Raw genomic sequence first — 19,127 nt, 5'->3', positions numbered from 1 at the left:
ACGGAGCACGGGGGGGTCGGGGTACGAGTCCAAATCAAAGTATGCCAAACGGAGCACGGGGGGGTCGGGGTACGAGTCCAAATCAAAGTATGCCAAACGGAGCACGAGGGGGTCGGGGTACGAGTCCAAATCAAAGTAACATTTCTTGAAATCTGTGGCGGCAATTATTTGAGCAAGAGAAAACACACTCGGTAGTGTACAGTGCAAAGTCAATGGGCCAATTCCATTTGGGAATGATGACAGAGGCTGATGAGAGGTATTCCCAGAGTGGGATTGGGAACGTAGCCACGGTCCCATGGAACACCAGACCTTCTGTCTACGGTCACACACACGCACACACACACACACACACGCACTGAATTCCAGGTAGAGGTAGAGAGAGAGGTAGAGAGAGAGGTAGAGAGAGAGGTAGAGAGAGAGGTAGAGAGAGAGGTAGAGAGAGAGGTAGAGAGAGAGGTAGAGAGAGAGGTAGAGAGAGAGGTAGAGAGAGAGGTAGAGAGAGAGGTAGAGAGAGAGGTAGAGGTAGAGGTAGAGGTAGAGAGAGAGAGAGAGAGAGAGAGAGAGATGATTGGACAGCATGGTTTATGAACTGGACGGATTCTGCTAGCAACACTCCTCTACTTGGAAGGTGTTCAAATGAGAGAGAGAGAGAATGATTCACCCAGGTCTGGACCTGTCCAGGTACACTGACTCACTGTGTTGGCATGATACAGTTACGATAGATTAGCTTACAGTCATTCATTGTATGAAGAATTTAAAGTGCTGTTCTCAGCCGTAATATAGAGGTCTTTGTACATGATGTATTACCTGACATGACCCTAATGCTGTTAATGATTAGATAGGAGGCTTTGTCTTGGTTGAACTAAGGCCTGTAATCAGTTCTCTCAGAAGCTTTAAAAATGTCACTAGAATGATTGGATAGGAGGCTTATTGTTAGTTGGAAGCTTTTAAGATGTCCTGTCTCTCTGCAGCTGTCTCAACCCAGTACTCACACTATCATTGGAAGCTTTTAAGATGTCCTGTCTCTCTGCAGCTGTCTCAACCCAGTACTCACACTATCATTGGAAGCTTTTAAGATGTCCTGTCTCTCTGCAGCTGTCTCAACCCAGTACTCACACTATCATTGGAAGCTTTTAAGATGTCCTGTCTCTCTGCAGCTGTCTCAACCCAGTACTCACACTATCATTGGAAGCTTTTAAGATGTCCTGTCTCTCTGCAGCTGTCTCAACCCAGTACTCACACTATCATTGGAAGCTTTTAAGATGTCCTGTCTCTCTGCAGCTGTCTCAACCCAGTACTCACACTATCATTGGAAGCTTTTAAGATGTCCTGTCTCTCTGCAGCTGTCTCAACCCAGTACTCACACTATCATTGGAAGCTTTTAAGGTGTCCTGTCTCTCTGCAGCTGTCTCAACCCAGTACTCACACTATCATTGGAAGCTTTTAAGGTGTCCTGTCTCTCTGCAGCTGTCTCAACCCAGTACTCACACTATCATTGGAAGCTTTTAAGATGTCCTGTCTCTCTGCAGCTGTCTCAACCCAATACTCACACTATCATTGGAAGCTTTTAAGGTGTCCTGTCTCTCTGCAGCTGTCTCAACCCAGTACTCACACTATCATTGGAAGCTTTTAAGATGTCCTGTCTCTCTGCAGCTGTCTCAACCCAGTACTCACACTATCATTGGAAGCTTTTAAGATGTCCATTCTCTCTGCAGCTGTCTCAACCCAGTACTCACACTATCATTGGAAGCTTTTAAGATGTCCTGTCTCTCTGCAGCTGTCTCAACCCAGTACTCACACTATCATTGGAAGCTTTTAAGATGTCCTGTCTCTCTGCAGCTGTCTCAACCCAGTACTCACACTATCATTGGAAGCTTTTAAGATGTCCTGTCTCTCTGCAGCTGTCTCAACCCAGTACTCATACTATCATTGGAAGCTTTTAAGATGTCCTGTCTCTCTGCAGCTGTCTCAACCCAGTACTCACACTATCATTGGAAGCTTTTAAGATGTCCTGTCTCTCTGCAGCTGTCTCAACCCAATACTCACACTATCATGAGTCATTCTACCAATGCTGGTATATGGCCCTCATTCTGTATTTAGAAGAGAACCAGCGGTTTATGACTTGGTTGTGGGTGTGTGTGGGGGGGGGACTGTTACTGCCCCTTATGACCTGTGGGTGTGTGGGGGAAGACTGTTACTGCCCCTTATGACCTGTGGGTGTGTGGGGGAAGACTGTTACTGCCCCTTATGACCTGTGGGTGTGTGGGGGGAGACTGTTACTGCCCCTTATGACCTGTGGGTGTCTGGAGGGAGACTGTTACTGCCCCTTATGACCTGTGGGTGTGTGGGGGAAGACTGTTACTGCCCCTTATGACCTGTGGGTGTGTGGGGGAAGACTGTTACTGCCCCTTATGACCTGTGGGTGTGTGGAGGAAGACTGTTGCTGCCCCTTATGACCTGTGGGTGTGTGGGGGAAGACTGTTACTGCCCCTTATGACCTGTGGGTGTGTGGGGGGGGGCTGTCACTGCCCCTTATGACCTGTGGGTGTGTGGGGGGGGGACTGTTACGGCCCCTTGTGACCTGTGGGTGTGTGGAGGAAGACTGTTACTGCCCCTTATGACCTGTGGGTGTGTGGGGGGGGGACTGTTACGGCCCCTTGTGACCTGTGGGTGTGTGGAGGGAGACTGTTACTGCCCCTTATGACCTGTGGGTGTGTGGGGGGGGACTGTTACTGCCCCTTATGACCTGTGGGTGTGTGGAGGAAGACTGTTACTGCCCCTTATGACCTGTGGGTGTGTGGAGGAAGACTGTTACTGCCCCTTATGACCTGTGGGTGTGTGGAGGAAGACTGTTACTGCCCCTTATGACCTGTGGGTGTGTGGGGGGAGACTGTTACTGCCCCTTGTGACCTGTGGGTGTGTGGGGGGGGGACTGTTACTGCCCCTTATGACCTGTGGGTGTGTGGGGGGGGACTGTTACTGCCCCTTATGACCTGTGGGTGTGTGGGGGGGACTGTTACTGCCCCTTATGACCTGTGGGTGTGTGGGGGAGACTGTTACTGCCCCTTATGACCTGTGGGTGTGTGGGGGGAGACTGTTACTGCCCCTTATGACCTGTGGGTGTGTGGGGGGGGACTGTTACTGCCCCTTATGACCTGTGGGTGTGTGGGGGGACTGTTACTGCCCCTTATGACCTGTGGGTGTGTGGAGGAAGACTGTTACTGCCCCTTATGACCTGTGGGTGTGTGGAGGGAGAATGTTACTGCCCCTTATGACCTGTGGGTGTGTGGAGGAAGACTGTTACTGCCCCTTATGACCTGTGGGTGTGTGGGGGGGGGGCTGTCACTGCCCCTTATGACCTGTGGGTGTGTGGAGGGAGACTGTTACTGCCCCTTATGACCTGTGGGTGTGTGGGGGAAGACTGTTACTGCCCCTTATGACCTGTGGGTGTGTGGGGGAAGACTGTTACTGCCCCTTATGACCTGTGGGTGTGTGGGGGGAGACTGTTACTGCCCCTTATGACCTGTGGGTGTGTGGAGGAAGACTGTTACTGCCCCTTATGACCTGTGGGTGTGTGGGGGGGACTGTTACTGCCCCTTATGACCTGTGGGTGTGTGGGGGGAGACTGTTACTGCCCCTTATGACCTGTGGGTGTGTGGGGGAAGACTGTTACTGCCCCTTATGACCTGTGGGTGTGTGGAGGAAGACTGTTACTGCCCCTTATGACCTGTGGGTGTGTGGGGGAGACTGTTACTGCCCCTTATGACCTGTGGGTGTGTGGGGGGGGACTGTTACTGCCCCTTATGACCTGTGGGTGTGTGGAGGAAGACTGTTACTGCCCCTTATGACCTGTGGGTGTGTGGGGGGAGACTGTTACTGCCCCTTATGACCTGTGGGTGTGTGGAGGAAGACTGTTACTGCCCCTTATGACCTGTGGGTGTGTGGGGGAGACTGTTACTGCCCCTTATGACCTGTGGGTGTGTGGGGGGAGACTGTTACTGCCCCTTATGACCTGTGGGTGTGTGGGGGGGACTGTTACTGCCCCTTATGACCTGTGGGTGTGTGGGGGGGGACTGTTACTGCCCCTTATGACCTGTGGGTGTCTGGAGGAAGACTGTTACTGCCCCTTATGACCTGTGGGTGTGTGGGGGGAGACTGTTACTGCCCCTTATGACCTGTGGGTGTGTGGGGGGGAGACTGTTACTGCCCCTTATGACCTGTGGGTGTGTGGGGGGGACTGTTACTGCCCCTTATGACCTGTGGGTGTCTGGAGGAAGACTGTTACTGCCCCTTATGACCTGTGGGTGTGTGAGGGAAGACTGTTGCTGCCCCTTATGACCTGTGGGTGTGTGGGGGGAGACTGTTACTGCCCCTTATGACCTGTGGGTGTGTGGAGGAAGACTGTTACTGCCCCTTATGACCTGTGGGTGTGTGGGGGGAGACTGTTACTGCCCCTTGTGACCTGTGGGTGTGTGGGGGGGACTGTTACTGCCCCTTATGACCTGTGGGTGTGTGGGGGGAGACTGTTACTGCCCCTTATGACCTGTGGGTGTGTGGGGGGGGACTGTTACTGCCCCTTATGACCTGTGGGTGTGTGGAGGAAGACTGTTACTGCCCCTTATGACCTGTGGGTGTGTGGGGGAGACTGTTACTGCCCCTTATGACCTGTGGGTGTGTGGGGGAGACTGTTACTGCCCCTTATGACCTGTGGGTGTGTGGAGGAAGACTGTTACTGCCCCTTATGACCTGTGGGTGTGTGGGGGGAGACTGTTACTGCCCCTTATGACCTGTGGGTGTGTGGGGGGGACTGTTACTGCCCCTTATGACCTGTGGGTGTGTGGAGGGAGACTGTTACTGCCCCTTATGACCTGTGGGTGTGTGGAGGAAGACTGTTACTGCCCCTTATGACCTGTGGGTGTGTGGAGGGAGACTGTTACTGCCCCTTATGACCTGTGGGTGTGTGGAGGGAGACTGTTACTGCCCCTTATGACCTGTGGGTGTGTGGAGGAAGACTGTTACTGCCCCTTATGACCTGTGGGTGTGTGGAGGGAGACTGTTACTGCCCCTTATGACCTGTGGGTGTGTGGGGGGGACTGTTACTGCCCCTTATGACCTGTGGGTGTGTGGGGGGGGGACTGTTACTGCCCCTTATGACCTGTGGGTGTGTGGGGGGGACTGTTACTGCCCCTTATGACCTGTGGGTGTGTGGGGGGACTGTTACTGCCCCTTATGACCTGTGGGTGTGTGGAGGAGACTGTTACTGCCCCTTATGACCTGTGGGTGTGTGGGGGGAGACTGTTACTGCCCCTTATGACCTGTGGGTGTGTGGGGGGGGACTGTTACTGCCCCTTATGACCTGTGGGTGTGTGGGGGGGACTGTTACTGCCCCTTATGACCTGTGGGTGTGTGGAGGGAGACTGTTACTGCCCCTTATGACCTGTGGGTGTGTGGGGGAAGACTGTTACTGCCCCTTATGACCTGTGGGTGTGTGGAGGAGACTGTTACTGCCCCTTATGACCTGTGGGTGTGTGGGGGGAGACTGTTACTGCCCCTTATGACCTGTGGGTGTGTGGGGGAGACTGTTACTGCCCCTTATGACCTGTGGGTGTGTGGGGGGGGGACTGTTACTGCCCCTTATGACCTGTGGGTGTGTGGGGGGAGACTGTTACTGCCCCTTATGACCTGTGGGTGTGTGAGGGGAGACTGTTACTGCCCCTTATGACCTGTGGGTGTGTGGGGGAGACTGTTACTGCCCCTTATGACCTGTGGGTGTGTGGGGGAAGACTGTTACTGCCCCTTATGACCTGTGGGTGTGTGGGGGAAGACTGTTACTGCCCCTTATGACCTGTGGGTGTGTGGGGGAAGACTGTTACTGCCCCTTATGACCTGTGGGTGTGTGGAGGGAGACTGTTACTGCCCCTTATGACCTGTGGGTGTGTGGAGGGAGACTGTTACTGCCCCTTGTGACCTGTGGGTGTGTGGGGGGGACTGTTACTGCCCCTTATGACCTGTGGGTGTGTGGGGGGAGACTGTTACTGCCCCTTATGACCTGTGGGTGTGTGGGGGGGACTGTTACTGCCCCTTATGACCTGTGGGTGTGTGGAGGGAGACTGTTACTGCCCCTTATGACCTGTGGGTGTGTGGAGGAAGACTGTTGCTGCCCCATTGGAAACCCATTTGAATAATATCTCTTTTAGAGTGTTGTGTCTCTTCAATGTGCCTTTTGTTTGTCCTCAAAGACTCTCAACACGAGAGAGTTTAATGTGGAACTAGTTCATTTACCATTTCTCTATTGAACTTACTGTTGGCCTGCATTGACCTGCATATTTCTCTGGCGAATGAGATAGAGTTGTGAAAAGGGAACTGTTAATTTGGCTGATTCAGACCACTGTTTCTCGGTGTCTACGCCACTTCCTGTAACTCGCCACCTGTCCAACATGATATCCAGCCCGTTCCAGTTTCAGTTACCCTGAGCGGTATTTTAATACATTATAGTGATGATTCAACAATCAACACACGCAGGCAGGCAGACACGCAGGCAGACAGACATGCAGGCAGGCAGACACGCAGGCAGACAGGCACGCAGGCAGGCAGACACTCAGGCAGACACGCACGCAGGCAGACACGCACGCAGGCAGGCACGCAGGCAGGCAGACACGCAGGCAGGCAGACACGCAGGCAGACAGGCAAACACGCAGGCAAACACGCAGGCAGACACGCAGGCAGCAGACACGCAGGCAGGCAGACACGCAGGCAGGCAGACACGCAGGCAGACACGCAGGCAGGCAGACACGAAGGCAGACAGACACGCAGGCAGGCAGACACGCAGGCAGACAGGCACGCAGGCAGGCAGACACTCAGGCAGACACGCACGCAGGCAGACACGCACGCAGGCAGGCAGACACGCAGGCAGACAGACACGCAGGCAGACAGGCAAACACGCCGGCAAACACGCAGGCAGACACGCAGCCAGCAGACACGCAGGCAGGCAGACACGCAGGCAGGCAGGCAGACACGCAGGCAGGCAGACACGCAGGCAGACACGCAGGCAGGCACGCAGGCAGACACGCAGGCAGGTAGACATGCAGGTAGGCAGACACGCAGGCAGACATGCAGGCAGACACGCAGGCAGACACGCAGGCAGACATGCAGGCAGACACGCAGGCAGACACGCAGGCAGGCAGACATGCAGGCAGACAGACACGCACCATCTTTCTCTGAGTCTCAATACACTTTTCATGTTAAGAGCTTTCAGTCTGCATCTAGAATGTCATCAAAGTTCTTTCTCACTGACTCCCTATTAAACAATGTATGTAGGTAGGTAGGTAGGTAGGTAGGTAGGTAGGTAGGTAGGTAGGTAGGTACGTACAGTGGGGAGAACAAGTATTTGCTACACTGCCGATTTTGCAGGTTTTTTTTGCCAATGACCATCTGGATGATCCAGAGGAGGAATGGGAGAAGGTCATGTGGTCTGATGAGCAAAAATAGAGCTTTTTGGTCTAAACTCCACTCGCTGTGTTTGGAGGAAGAAGAAGGATGAGTACAACCCCAAGAACACCATCCCAACCGTGAAGCATGGAGGTGGAAGCATCATTCTTTGGGGATGCTTTTCTGCAAAGGGGACAGGACGACTGCACTGTATTGAGGGGAGGATGGATGGGGCCATGTATCGCGAGATCTTGGCCAACAACCTCCTTCCCTCAGTAAGAGCATTGAAGATGAATTACTTAAAAATCATCCAGTGAGATTTTCTGGATTATTGTTTTAGATTCCGTCTCTCACAGTTGAAGTGTACCTATGATAAAAATTACAGACCTCTACATGCTTTGTAAGTAGGAAAACCTGCAGAATCGGCAGTGTATCAAATACTTGTTCTCCCCACTGAGGGAGGGAGGGAGGGAGGGAGGGAGGGAGGGAGGGAGGGAGGGAGGGAGGGAGGGAGGGAGGGAGGGAGGGAGGGAGGGAGGGGGAGGGAGGGAGGGAGGGAGGGAGAGAACAATATTATCTCTCTATGTGGATTAATGATGGGCGCAAGCAGGATGTACCACACACACAGTCACTAACAACCCTAGGTTATTTACCCAGCTAGAAGGGATTTGACACGCTAGAACTCTTTTTCCCAGACTCCCTCTGTCTCGCTCTCAATTCAATTCAAAGGGTCTTTATTGGCATGGGAACACATGTTTACAGTGAAAGCAAAGTAAATAAACAATAAATAAAAGTGATAAGAAACCAATTTAACAACAACAAAAAACTAATAGAAATGAACATTAAACTTTCAAGAAGGTTTCAAAAAGATAAAGACATTTCCAGTGTTATATTATCAGCTATGTACAGTGCTTTAGCGATTTGCAAGTAGTTGTAGTGTTATTGGTGGTCTCTCTCTCTCTCTCTCCACCCCCTCTCTCTCTCTCTCTCTCTCGATCCCCCTCTCTCTCTCTCTCTCTCTCTCTCTCTCTCTCGATCCCCCCCTCTCTCTCTCTCTCTCTCTCTCTCTCTCGATCCCCCCCTCTCTCTCTCTCTCTCTCTCTCTCGATCCCCCCCCTCTCTCTCTCTCTCTCTCTCTCGATCCCCCCCTCTCTCTCTCTCTCTCTCTCTCCACCCCCCCTCTCTCTCTCTCTCGTAGACTGCGGTATCACCTGATCTGTTTTTCTTTTCATTTTTCTTTTTCTGTCTCTTTGTGCTGACCTGTCCTTTTGTTGCTCCTGGACCGTACACACTGTGAAAGGTCGAAGGTCAACAGCGTTTAACGCTTGGAGAGGCTACTGTTCTAGGGTCCCACATCTGTTTGTGCTGTATTACCAACTCATGACAATGACCGTACATATGTAGGATGGTAATTTGAGCCAGTTTGCTACAGCAGGAAAATAATCCTGCAGCAACAGGAAAAGTGAATTATTATGTGGATTATAATTCATTGACATTTCTGTAGGGGTTGATACATTTACCGTGAGGGGAAATCAGGTCTGAAAATTCAAAGTGGAATTTAAAAACTTCAGAAGCATTTAGAAACCTCAGATACACTACAAGTATAACATTCCTTGCATTGCAGGATTGTACATCAGTAGGAGATGGCGATACAGTACTAACAGCTGTGGGACTGAGGCTACTGGGATACACATCTTGCAATAGCCAGGATGTTATTGTAGGGTCGACTTTCCCTCAATGACTTACATACCTGGACAAATAACTGATGGATAAAATAATGTATGTCTACAGTCTCTCTCTCTCTCTCTCTCTCTCTCTCTCTCTCTCTCTCTCTCTCTCTCTCCCCTCTCACTCTCTCACTCTCACTCTCTCACTTCCTAATTTTTTCCACTCCTGGAAGACATGACTAGTGATTGTTTGTGGTTGACACTGACAGTATTGTCTGGATGCAAGTCTCAACAAGTAGAAAACACAATCTCTGCCAAACTGATAGTGCGGAATTCACATTAAACCCTAACAGTTGCCCAACATGCTTTGTCTAACAGGCAGTTAGGAATTGGAAATACACTGTTGATGATATGAGATGTGCGTGTGTGTGTGTGCGTGCCTGTAAGTGCAGAGGTTTATGTGTGTGTGTGACAGGCAGGACTGAGGGTTGAATAGTGGGAACCTGGTTATGGAGATTTACCAATTTACCACCCCAAACCATTCCCTTTTCTCGTGATAAATAACTGTAAAAACCTGTCAATTCAAATGAATGATTTGCATGACCAGCATGGCGTGAAATGGAACTGTTGAATGACTTGTGATGTCTACATCTGTCTTCTCTATGGCTGCATGATGAATCCACGCTCAGGGTGGGGACAGACAGCCCACTGGAAGGAGACCTATCCTCTCATCATGGTCACGTTATGTATTGTGACAGGTAGGCCGACATGTACTGCAGCGGAGTCGATGCTTCAGCGTGACTAATACACCCATCTCCATCTGCCATTCAGGCCTCACCTTGTTTTTCAATTGTAAAGATTGTTCTTTTCTATTGCAGCTGCAGCGTTTTACAACACTCATATCAGTGCCTGGAATCAGAGCACGAGCGAGCAGTCGTTCTCGCTCTCCATTAAATCCAGTCAAATTGCATCCAAAATAAGTCATCCTGTTCAAGATTGATATACAGCGCGTTAGGAAAGTATTCAGACCGCTTCACTTTTTACACATTTTGTTACATTACAGCCTTATTCTAAAGGTGATTAAATCGTTTTTCCCCCTCATCAATCTACACACAATACTCCATCATGACAAAGCAAAGGTTTTTAGACATCCTGTTATCAGAGCTTTAAGGACAATTCCTTCCACCTCATGGCTTGGTTTCTGCTCTGACCTGCACTGTGGGGCCTTATATAGACAGGTGTGTCCCTTTCCAAATCATTTCCAATCAATTGAATTTACCACAGCTGGGACTCCAATCAAGTTGTAGAAACATCTCAAGGATGATCAATGGAAACAGGATGCACCTGAGCTCAATTTCAAGTCTCATAGCAAAGGGTCTGAATACTTATGTAAATAAGGTATTTTGAAAAAAAACTCTTTGCTTTGTCATTTTGGGGTATTGTGTGTCGATTGATGAGGACATTTTTTAATTTAATCCATTTTAGAACAAGGCTGTAACGTAACAAAATGTAGAAAAAGTCAAGGGGACAGAATACGTTCTGAATGCGCTTTATAGGCCGATCTCTTTCAGGTAATCTAATCCAGACAGGCCTATATACAGATGTCTGAGCTCTATCAGGTAATCTAATCCAGACAGGCCTATATACAGATGTCTGAGCTCTATCAGGTAATCTAATCCAGACAGGCCTATATACAGATGTCTGAGCTCTTTCAGGTAATCTAATCCAGACAGGCCTGTATACAGATGTCTGAGCTCTATCAGGTAATCTAATCCAGACAGGCCTATATACAGATGTCTGAGCTCTTTCAGGTAATCTAATCCAGACAGGCCTATATACAGATGTCTGAGCTCTATCAGGTAATCTAATCCAGACAGGCCTATATACAGATGTCTGAGCTCTATCAGGTAATCTAATCCAGACAGGCCTATATACAGATGTCTGAGCTCTATCAGGTAATCTAATCCAGACAGGCCTATATACAGATGTCTGAGCTCTATCAGGTAATCTAATCCAGACAGGCCTATATACAGATGTCTGAGCTCTATCAGGTAATCTAATCCAGACAGGCCTATATACAGATGTCTGAGCTCTTTCAGGTAATCTAATCCAGACAGGCCTATATACAGATGTCTGAGCTCTTTCAGGTAATCTAATCCAGACAGGCCTATATACAGATGTCTGAGCTCTATCAGGTAATCTAATCCAGACAGGCCTATATACAGATGTCTGAGCTCTATCAGGTAATCTAATCCAGACAGGCCTATATACAGATGTCTGAGCTCTTTCAGGTAATCTAATCCAGACAGGCCTATATACAGATGTCTGAGCTCTATCAGGTAATCTAATCCAGACAGGCCTATATACAGATGTCTGAGCTCTATCAGGTAATCTAATCCAGACAGGCCTATATACAGATGTCTGAGCTCTAATTCAGGTAATCTAATCCAGACAGGCCTATATACAGATGTCTGAGCTCTTTCAGGTAATCTAATCCAGACAGGCCTATATACAGATGTCTGAGCTCTTTCAGGTAATCTAATCCAGACAGGCCTATATACAGATGTCTGAGCTCTTTCAGGTAATCTAATCCAGACAGGCCTATATACAGATGTCTGAGCTCTATCAGGTAATCTAATCCAGACAGGCCTATATACAGATGTCTGAGCTCTTTCAGGTAATCTAATCCAGACAGGCCTATATACAGATGTCTGAGCTCTTTCAGGTAATCTAATCCAGACAGGCCTATATACAGATGTCTGAGCTCTATCAGGTAATCTAATCCAGACAGGCCTATATACAGATGTCTGAGCTCTATCAGGTAATCTAATCCAGACAGGCCTATATACAGATGTCTGAGCTCTATCAGGTAATCTAATCCAGACAGGCCTATATACAGATGTCTGAGCTCTATCAGGTAATCTAATCCAGACAGGCCTATATACAGATGTCTGAGCTCTATCAGGTAATCTAATCCAGACAGGCCTATATACAGATGTCTGAGCTCTATCAGGTAATCTAATCCAGACAGGCCTATATACAGATGTCTGAGCTCTATCAGGTAATCTAATCCAGACAGGCCTATATACAGATGTCTGAGCTCTATCAGGTAATCTAATCCAGACAGGCCTATATACAGATGTCTGAGCTCTATCAGGTAATCTAATCCAGACAGGCCTATATACAGATGTCTGAGCTCTATCAGGTAATCTAATCCAGACAGGCCTATATACAGATGTCTGAGCTCTTTCAGGTAATCTAATCAGACAGGCCTATATACAGATGTCTGAGCTCTATCAGGTAATCTAATCCAGACAGGCCTATATACAGATGTCTGAGCTCTATCAGGTAATCTAATCCAGACAGGCCTATATACAGATGTCTGAGCTCTATCAGGTAATCTAATCCAGACAGGCCTATATACAGATGTCTGAGCTCTATCAGGTAATCTAATCCAGACAGGCCTATATACAGATGTCTGAGCTCTATCAGGTAATCTAATCCAGACAGGCCTATATACAGATGTCTGAGCTCTATCAGGTAATCTAATCCAGACAGGCCTATATACAGATGTCTGAGCTCTATCAGGTAATCTAATCCAGACAGGCCTATATACAGATGTCTGAGCTCTATCAGGTAATCTAATCCAGACAGGCCTATATACAGATGTCTGAGCTCTATCAGGTAATCTAATCCAGACAGGCCTATATACAGATGTCTGAGCTCTATCAGGTAATCTAATCCAGACAGGCCTATATACAGATGTCTGAGCTCTATCAGGTAATCTAATCCAGACAGGCCTATATACAGATGTCTGAGCTCTATCAGGTAATCTAATCCAGACAGGCCTATATACAGATGTCTGAGCTCTATCAGGTAATCTAATCCAGACAGGCCTATATACAGATGTCTGAGCTCTATCAGGTAATCTAATCCAGACAGGCCTATATACAGATGTCTGAGCTCTATCAGGTAATCTAATCCAGACAGGCCTATATACAGATGTCTGAGCTCTATCAGGTAATCTAATCCAGACAGGCCTATATACAGATGTCTGAGCTCTATCAGGTAATCTAATCCAGACAGGCCTATATACAGATGTCTGAGCTCTATCAGGTAATCTAATCCAGACAGGCCTGTATACAGATGTCTGAGCTCTATCAGGTAATCTAATCCAGACAGGCCTATATACAGATGTCTGAGCTCTATCAGGTAATCTAATCCAGACAGGCCTATATACAGATGTCTGAGCTCTATCAGGTAATCTAATCCAGACAGGCCTATATACAGATGTCTGAGCTCTATCAGGTAATCTAATCCAGACAGGCCTATATACAGATGTCCGAGCTCCGAGGCCTATTTCTATTCTTTATAATGCTTTTGAATGACACTTCCGGTTTTGGCGAGAAACACCGGGTTACCTGGAAGAAAAGGGATTTATTCTCGGGATGCAAGATTTGGAAAATACAGGGACAATATTCAACCCTAGTCTGAGCACGATCTCTTGGGTGGTGTGAAGGGGAGTTCCTCTACTAGGACTCTACACACACACACACCCACAAGCACGTGCATGCACACACACACACATACACGCACGCATGCACATGCACACACACACACACTACACTGCCTTGACATACTATGCTGACAGCCTGACAGGTCTGCTCCAGTCACAACATAAAAACACTCATAGTGGAGACAGACATACAGACATATCGTCTTGGGGCCTTGTCCCCACATTAACCCCTAGAATGCATGTACTACTTGTGTCCGTCTGTTGCCACAAAGTATTCACTCTCTCGCTCTCTCACCTCTGTATTTGTTTCTCACAGACACACACACACACACACACACACACACACACACACACACACACACACACACACACACACACACACACACACACACACACACACACACACACACACACAGACACTCACACAGAGTCACACACAGTCACACACTTACAGCTGAAGGGGTCCTCATTGGGTTTTTAGTTTGGTTCTAGACAACATGTTGGTTTCAGAAACCTGACAGTTTCAGTTCCCTCACAGTTCAAACCTGGTTAATAGACCTGGTTAATAGACCTGGTTAATAGACCTGGTTAATAGACCTGGTTAATAGACCTGGTTAATAGACCTGGTTAATAGACCTGGTTAATGGACCTGGTTAATAGACCTGGTTAATAGACCTGGTTAATGGACCTGGTTAATAGACCTGGTTAATAGACCTGGTTAATAGACCTGGTTAATGGACCTGGTTAATGGACCTGGTTAATAGACCTGGTTAATAGACCTGGTTAATAGACCTGGTTAATAGACCTGGTTAATAGACCTGGTTAATAGACCTGGTTAATAGACCTGGTTAATAGACCTGGTTAATAGACCTGGTTAATAGACCTGGTTAATAGACCTGGTTAATGGACCTGGTTAATAGACCTGGTTAATAGACCTGGTTAATAGACCTGGTTAATAGACCTGGTTAATAGACCTGGTTAATAGACCTGGTTAATAGACCTGGTTAATAGACCTGGTTAATAGACCTGGTTAATAGACCTGGTTAATAGACCTGGTTAATAGACCTGGTTAATAGACCTGGTTAATAGACCTGGTTAATAGACCTGGTTAATAGACCTGGTTAATAGACCTGGTTAATAGACCTGGTTAATAGACCTGGTTAATAGACCTGGTTAATAGACCTGGTTAATAGACCTGGTTAATAGACCTGGTTAATAGACCTGGTTAATAGACCTGGTTAATAGACCTGGTTAATAGACCTGGTTAATAGACCTGGTTAATAGACCTGGTTAATAGACCTGGTTAATAGACCTGGTTAATAGACCTGGTTAATAGACCTGGTTAATAGACCTGGTTAATAGACCTGGTTAATAGACCTGGTTAATAGACCTGGTTAATAGACCTGGTTAATAGACCTGGTTAATAGACCTGGTTAATAGACCTGGTTAATAGACCTGGTTAATAGACCTGGTTAATAGACCTGGTTAATAGACCTGGTTAATAGACCTGGTTAATAGACCTGGTTAATAGACCTGGTTAATAGACCTGGTTAATAGACCTGGTTAATAGACCTGGTTAATAGACCTGGTTAATAGACCTGGTTAATAGACCTGGTTAATAGACCTGGTTAATAGACCTGGTTAATAGACCTGGTTAATAGACCTGGTTAATAGACCTGGTTAATAGACCTGGTTAATAGACCTGGTTAATAGACCTGGTTAATAGACCTGGTTAATAGACCTGGTTAATAGACCTGGTTAATAGACCTTAATAGACCTGGTTAATAGACCTGGTTAATAGACCTGGTTAATAGACCTGGTTAATAGACCTGGTTAATAGACCTGGTTAATAGACCTGGTTAATAGACCTGGTTAATAGACCTGGTTAATAGACCTGGTTAATAGACCTGGTTAATAGACCTGGTTAATAGACCTGGTTAATAGACCTGGTTAATAGACCTGGTTAATAGACCTGGTTAATAGACCTGGTTAATAGACCTGGTTAATAGACCTGGTTAATAGACCTGGTTAATAGACCTGGTTAATAGACCTGGTTAATAGACCTGGTTAATAGACCTGGTTAATAGACCTGGTTAATAGACCTGGTTAATAGACCTGGTTAATAGACCTGGTTAATAGACCTGGTTAATAGACCTGGTTAATAGACCTGGTTAATAGACCTGGTTAATGGACCTGGTTAATAGACCTGGTTAATAGACCTGGTTAATAGACCTGGTTAATGGACCTGGTTAATAGACCTGGTTAATAGACCTGGTTAATAGACCTGGTTAATAGACCTGGTTAATAGACCTGGTTAATAGACCTGGTTAATAGACCTGGTTAATAGACCTGGTTAATAGACCTGGTTAATAGACCTGGTTAATAGACCTGGTTAATAGACCTGGTTAATAGACCTGGTTAATAGACCTGGTTAATAGACCTGGTTAATGGACCTGGTTAATAGACCTGGTTAATAGACCTGGTTAATAGACCTGGTTAATAGACCTGGTTAATAGACCTGGTTAATAGACCTGGTTAATAGACCTGGTTAATGGACCTGGTTAATGGACCTGGTTAATGGACCTGGTTAATGGACCTGGTTAATGGACCTGGTTAATGGACCTGGTTAATAGACCTGGTTAATGACCTGGTTAATAGACCTGGTTAATGGACCTGGTTAATGGACCTGGTTAATGGACCTGGTTAATAGACCTGGTTAATAGACCTGGTTAATAGACCTGGTTAATGGACCTGGTTAATGGACCTGGTTAATGGACCTGGTTAATGGACCTGGTTAATGGACCTGGTTAATGGACCTGGTTAATAGACCTGGTTAATAGACCTGGTTAATAGACCTGGTTAATAGACCTGGTTAATGGACCTGGTTAATGGACCTGGTTAATGGACCTGGTTAATGGACCTGGTTAATAGACCTGGTTAATGGACCTGGTTAATAGACCTGGTTAATGGACCTGGTTAATAGACCTGGTTAATAGACCTGGTTAATAGACCTGGTTAATAGACCTGGTTAATGGACCTGGTTAATAGACCTGGTTAATAGACCTGGTTAATGGACCTGGTTAATAGACCTGGTTAATAGACCTGGTTAATAGACCTGGTTAATAGACCTGGTTAATAGACCTGGTTAATAGACCTGGTTAATAGACCTGGTTAATGGACCTGGTTAATGGACCTGGTTAATAGACCTGGTTAATAGACCTGGTTAATAGACCTGGTTAATAGACCTGGTTAATAGACCTGGTTAATAGACCTGGTTAATGGACCTGGTTAATGGACCTGGTTAATGGACCTGGTTAATGGACCTGGTTAATAGACCTGGTTAATAGACCTGGTTAATAGACCTGGTTAATAGACCTGGTTAATAGACCTGGTTAATAGACCTGGTTAATGGACCTGGTTAATAGACCTGGTTAATAGACCTGGTTAATAGACCTGGTTAATAGACCTGGTTAATAGACCTGGTTAATGGACCTGGTTAATGGACCTGGTTAATAGACCTGGTTAATAGACCTGGTTAATAGACCTGGTTAATAGACCTGGTTAATAGACCTGGTTAATAGACCTGACCTGGTTAATGGACCTGGTTAATGGACCTGGTTAATAGACCTGGTTAATAGACCTGGTTAATAGACCTGGTTAATAGACCTGGTTAATAGACCTGGTTAATAGACCTGGTTAATAGACCTGGTTAATAGACCTGGTTAATAGACCTGGTTAATAGACCTGGTTAATAGACCTGGTTAATAGACCTGGTTAATAGACCTGGTTAATAGACCTGGTTAATAGACCTGGTTAATAGACCTGGTTAATAGACCTGGTTAATAGACCTGGTTAATAGACCTGGTTAATAGACCTGGTTAATAGACCTGGTTAATAGACCTGGTTAATAGACCTGGTTAATAGACCTGGTTAATAGACCTGGTTAATAGACCTGGTTAATAGACCTGGTTAATAGACCTGGTTAATAGACCTGGTTAATAGACCTGGTTAATAGACCTGGTTAATAGACCTGGTTAATAGACCTGGTTAATAGACCTGGTTAATAGACCTGGTTAATAGACCTGGTTAATAGACCTGGTTAATAGACCTGGTTAATAGACCTGGTTAATAATAGACCTGGTTAATGGACCTGGTTAATGGACCTGGTTAATAGACCTGGTTAATAGACCTGGTTAATAGACCTGGTTAATAGACCTGGTTAATAGACCTGGTTAATAGACCTGGTTAATAGACCTGGTTAATAGACCTGGTTAATAGACCTGGTTAATAGACCTGGTTAATAGACCTGGTTAATAGACCTGGTTAATAGACCTGGTTAATAGACCTGGTTAATAGACCTGGTTAATAGACCTGGTTAATGGACCTGGTTAATAGACCTGGTTAATAGACCTGGTTAATAGACCTGGTTAATAGACCTGGTTAATAGACCTGGTTAATAGACCTGGTTAATAGACCTTAATAGACCTGGTTAATAGACCTGGTTAATAGACCTGGTTAATAGACCTGGTTAATAGACCTGGTTAATAGACCTGGTTAATGGACCTGGTTAATAGACCTGGTTAATAGACCTGGTTAATAGACCTGGTTAATAGACCTGGTTAATAGACCTGGTTAATAGACCTGGTTAATAGACCTGGTTAATAGACCTGGTTAATAGACCTGGTTAATAGACCTGGTTAATAGACCTGGTTAATAGACCTGGTTAATAGACCTGGTTAATAGACCTGGTTAATAGACCTGGTTAATAGACCTGGTTAATAGACCTGGTTAATAGACCTGGTTAATAGACCTGGTTAATAGACCTGGTTAATAGACCTGGTTAATAGACCTGGTTAATAGACCTGGTTAATAGACCTGGTTAATAGATCTGGTTAATAGACCTGGTTAATAGACCTGGTTAATAGACCTGGTTAATGGACCTGGTTAATAGACCTGGTTAATAGACCTGGTTAATAGACCTGGTTAATAGACCTGGTTAATAGACCTGGTTAATAGACCTGGTTAATGACCTGGTTAATAGACCTGGTTAATAGACCTGGACCTTTAATAGACCTGGTTAATAGACCTGGTTAATAGACCTGGTTAATAGACCTGGTTAATAGACCTGGAATAGACCTGGTTAATAGACCTGGTTAATGGACCTGGTTAATAGACCTGGTTAATAGACCTGGTTAATGGACCTGGTTAATGGACCTGGTTAATGACCTGGTTAATAGACCTGGTTAATGGACCTGGTTAATGGACCTGGTTAATGGACCTGGTTAATAGACCTGGTTAATAGACCTGGTTAATAGACCTGGTTAATAGATCTGGTTAATGGATCTGGTTAATGGACCTGGTTAATAGACCTGGTTAATAGACCTGGTTAATAGACCTGGTTAATGGACCTGGTTAATGGACCTGGTTAATGGACCTGGTTAATGGACCTGGTTAATGGACCTGGTTAATAGACCTGGTTAATGGACCTGGTTAATGGACCTGGTTAATGGACCTGG

The 19,127-nt window shown here is 46.4% G+C and overlaps 2 protein-coding genes across 2 annotated transcripts in view; one reads left to right on the top strand and one right to left on the bottom strand.

Moving 5' to 3' along the window:
• LOC135534853 (parvalbumin alpha) overlaps positions 1-19,127 on the bottom strand; it is a 352,035-nt gene that overhangs the window by 289,410 nt on the left and 43,498 nt on the right. The gene's annotated exons all lie outside the window — the stretch shown is intronic.
• The window catches only part of mgat3b (beta-1,4-mannosyl-glycoprotein 4-beta-N-acetylglucosaminyltransferase b), a 52,800-nt gene continuing 43,465 nt past the window's right edge, over positions 9,793-19,127 (top strand). The window contains exon 1 of the mRNA XM_064961487.1: positions 9,793-9,853. Within this exon, the coding sequence (XP_064817559.1) occupies positions 9,840-9,853 (14 nt within the window). The 5' untranslated portion in view covers positions 9,793-9,839. The remainder of the gene's footprint in view (positions 9,854-19,127) is intronic.

This window comes from Oncorhynchus masou, chromosome 5 (genome assembly GCF_036934945.1).
Source record: "Oncorhynchus masou masou isolate Uvic2021 chromosome 5, UVic_Omas_1.1, whole genome shotgun sequence".
Lineage (NCBI taxonomy): Eukaryota > Metazoa > Chordata > Actinopteri > Salmoniformes > Salmonidae > Oncorhynchus > Oncorhynchus masou.
This window is presented reverse-complemented; position numbering and strand designations above follow the sequence as displayed.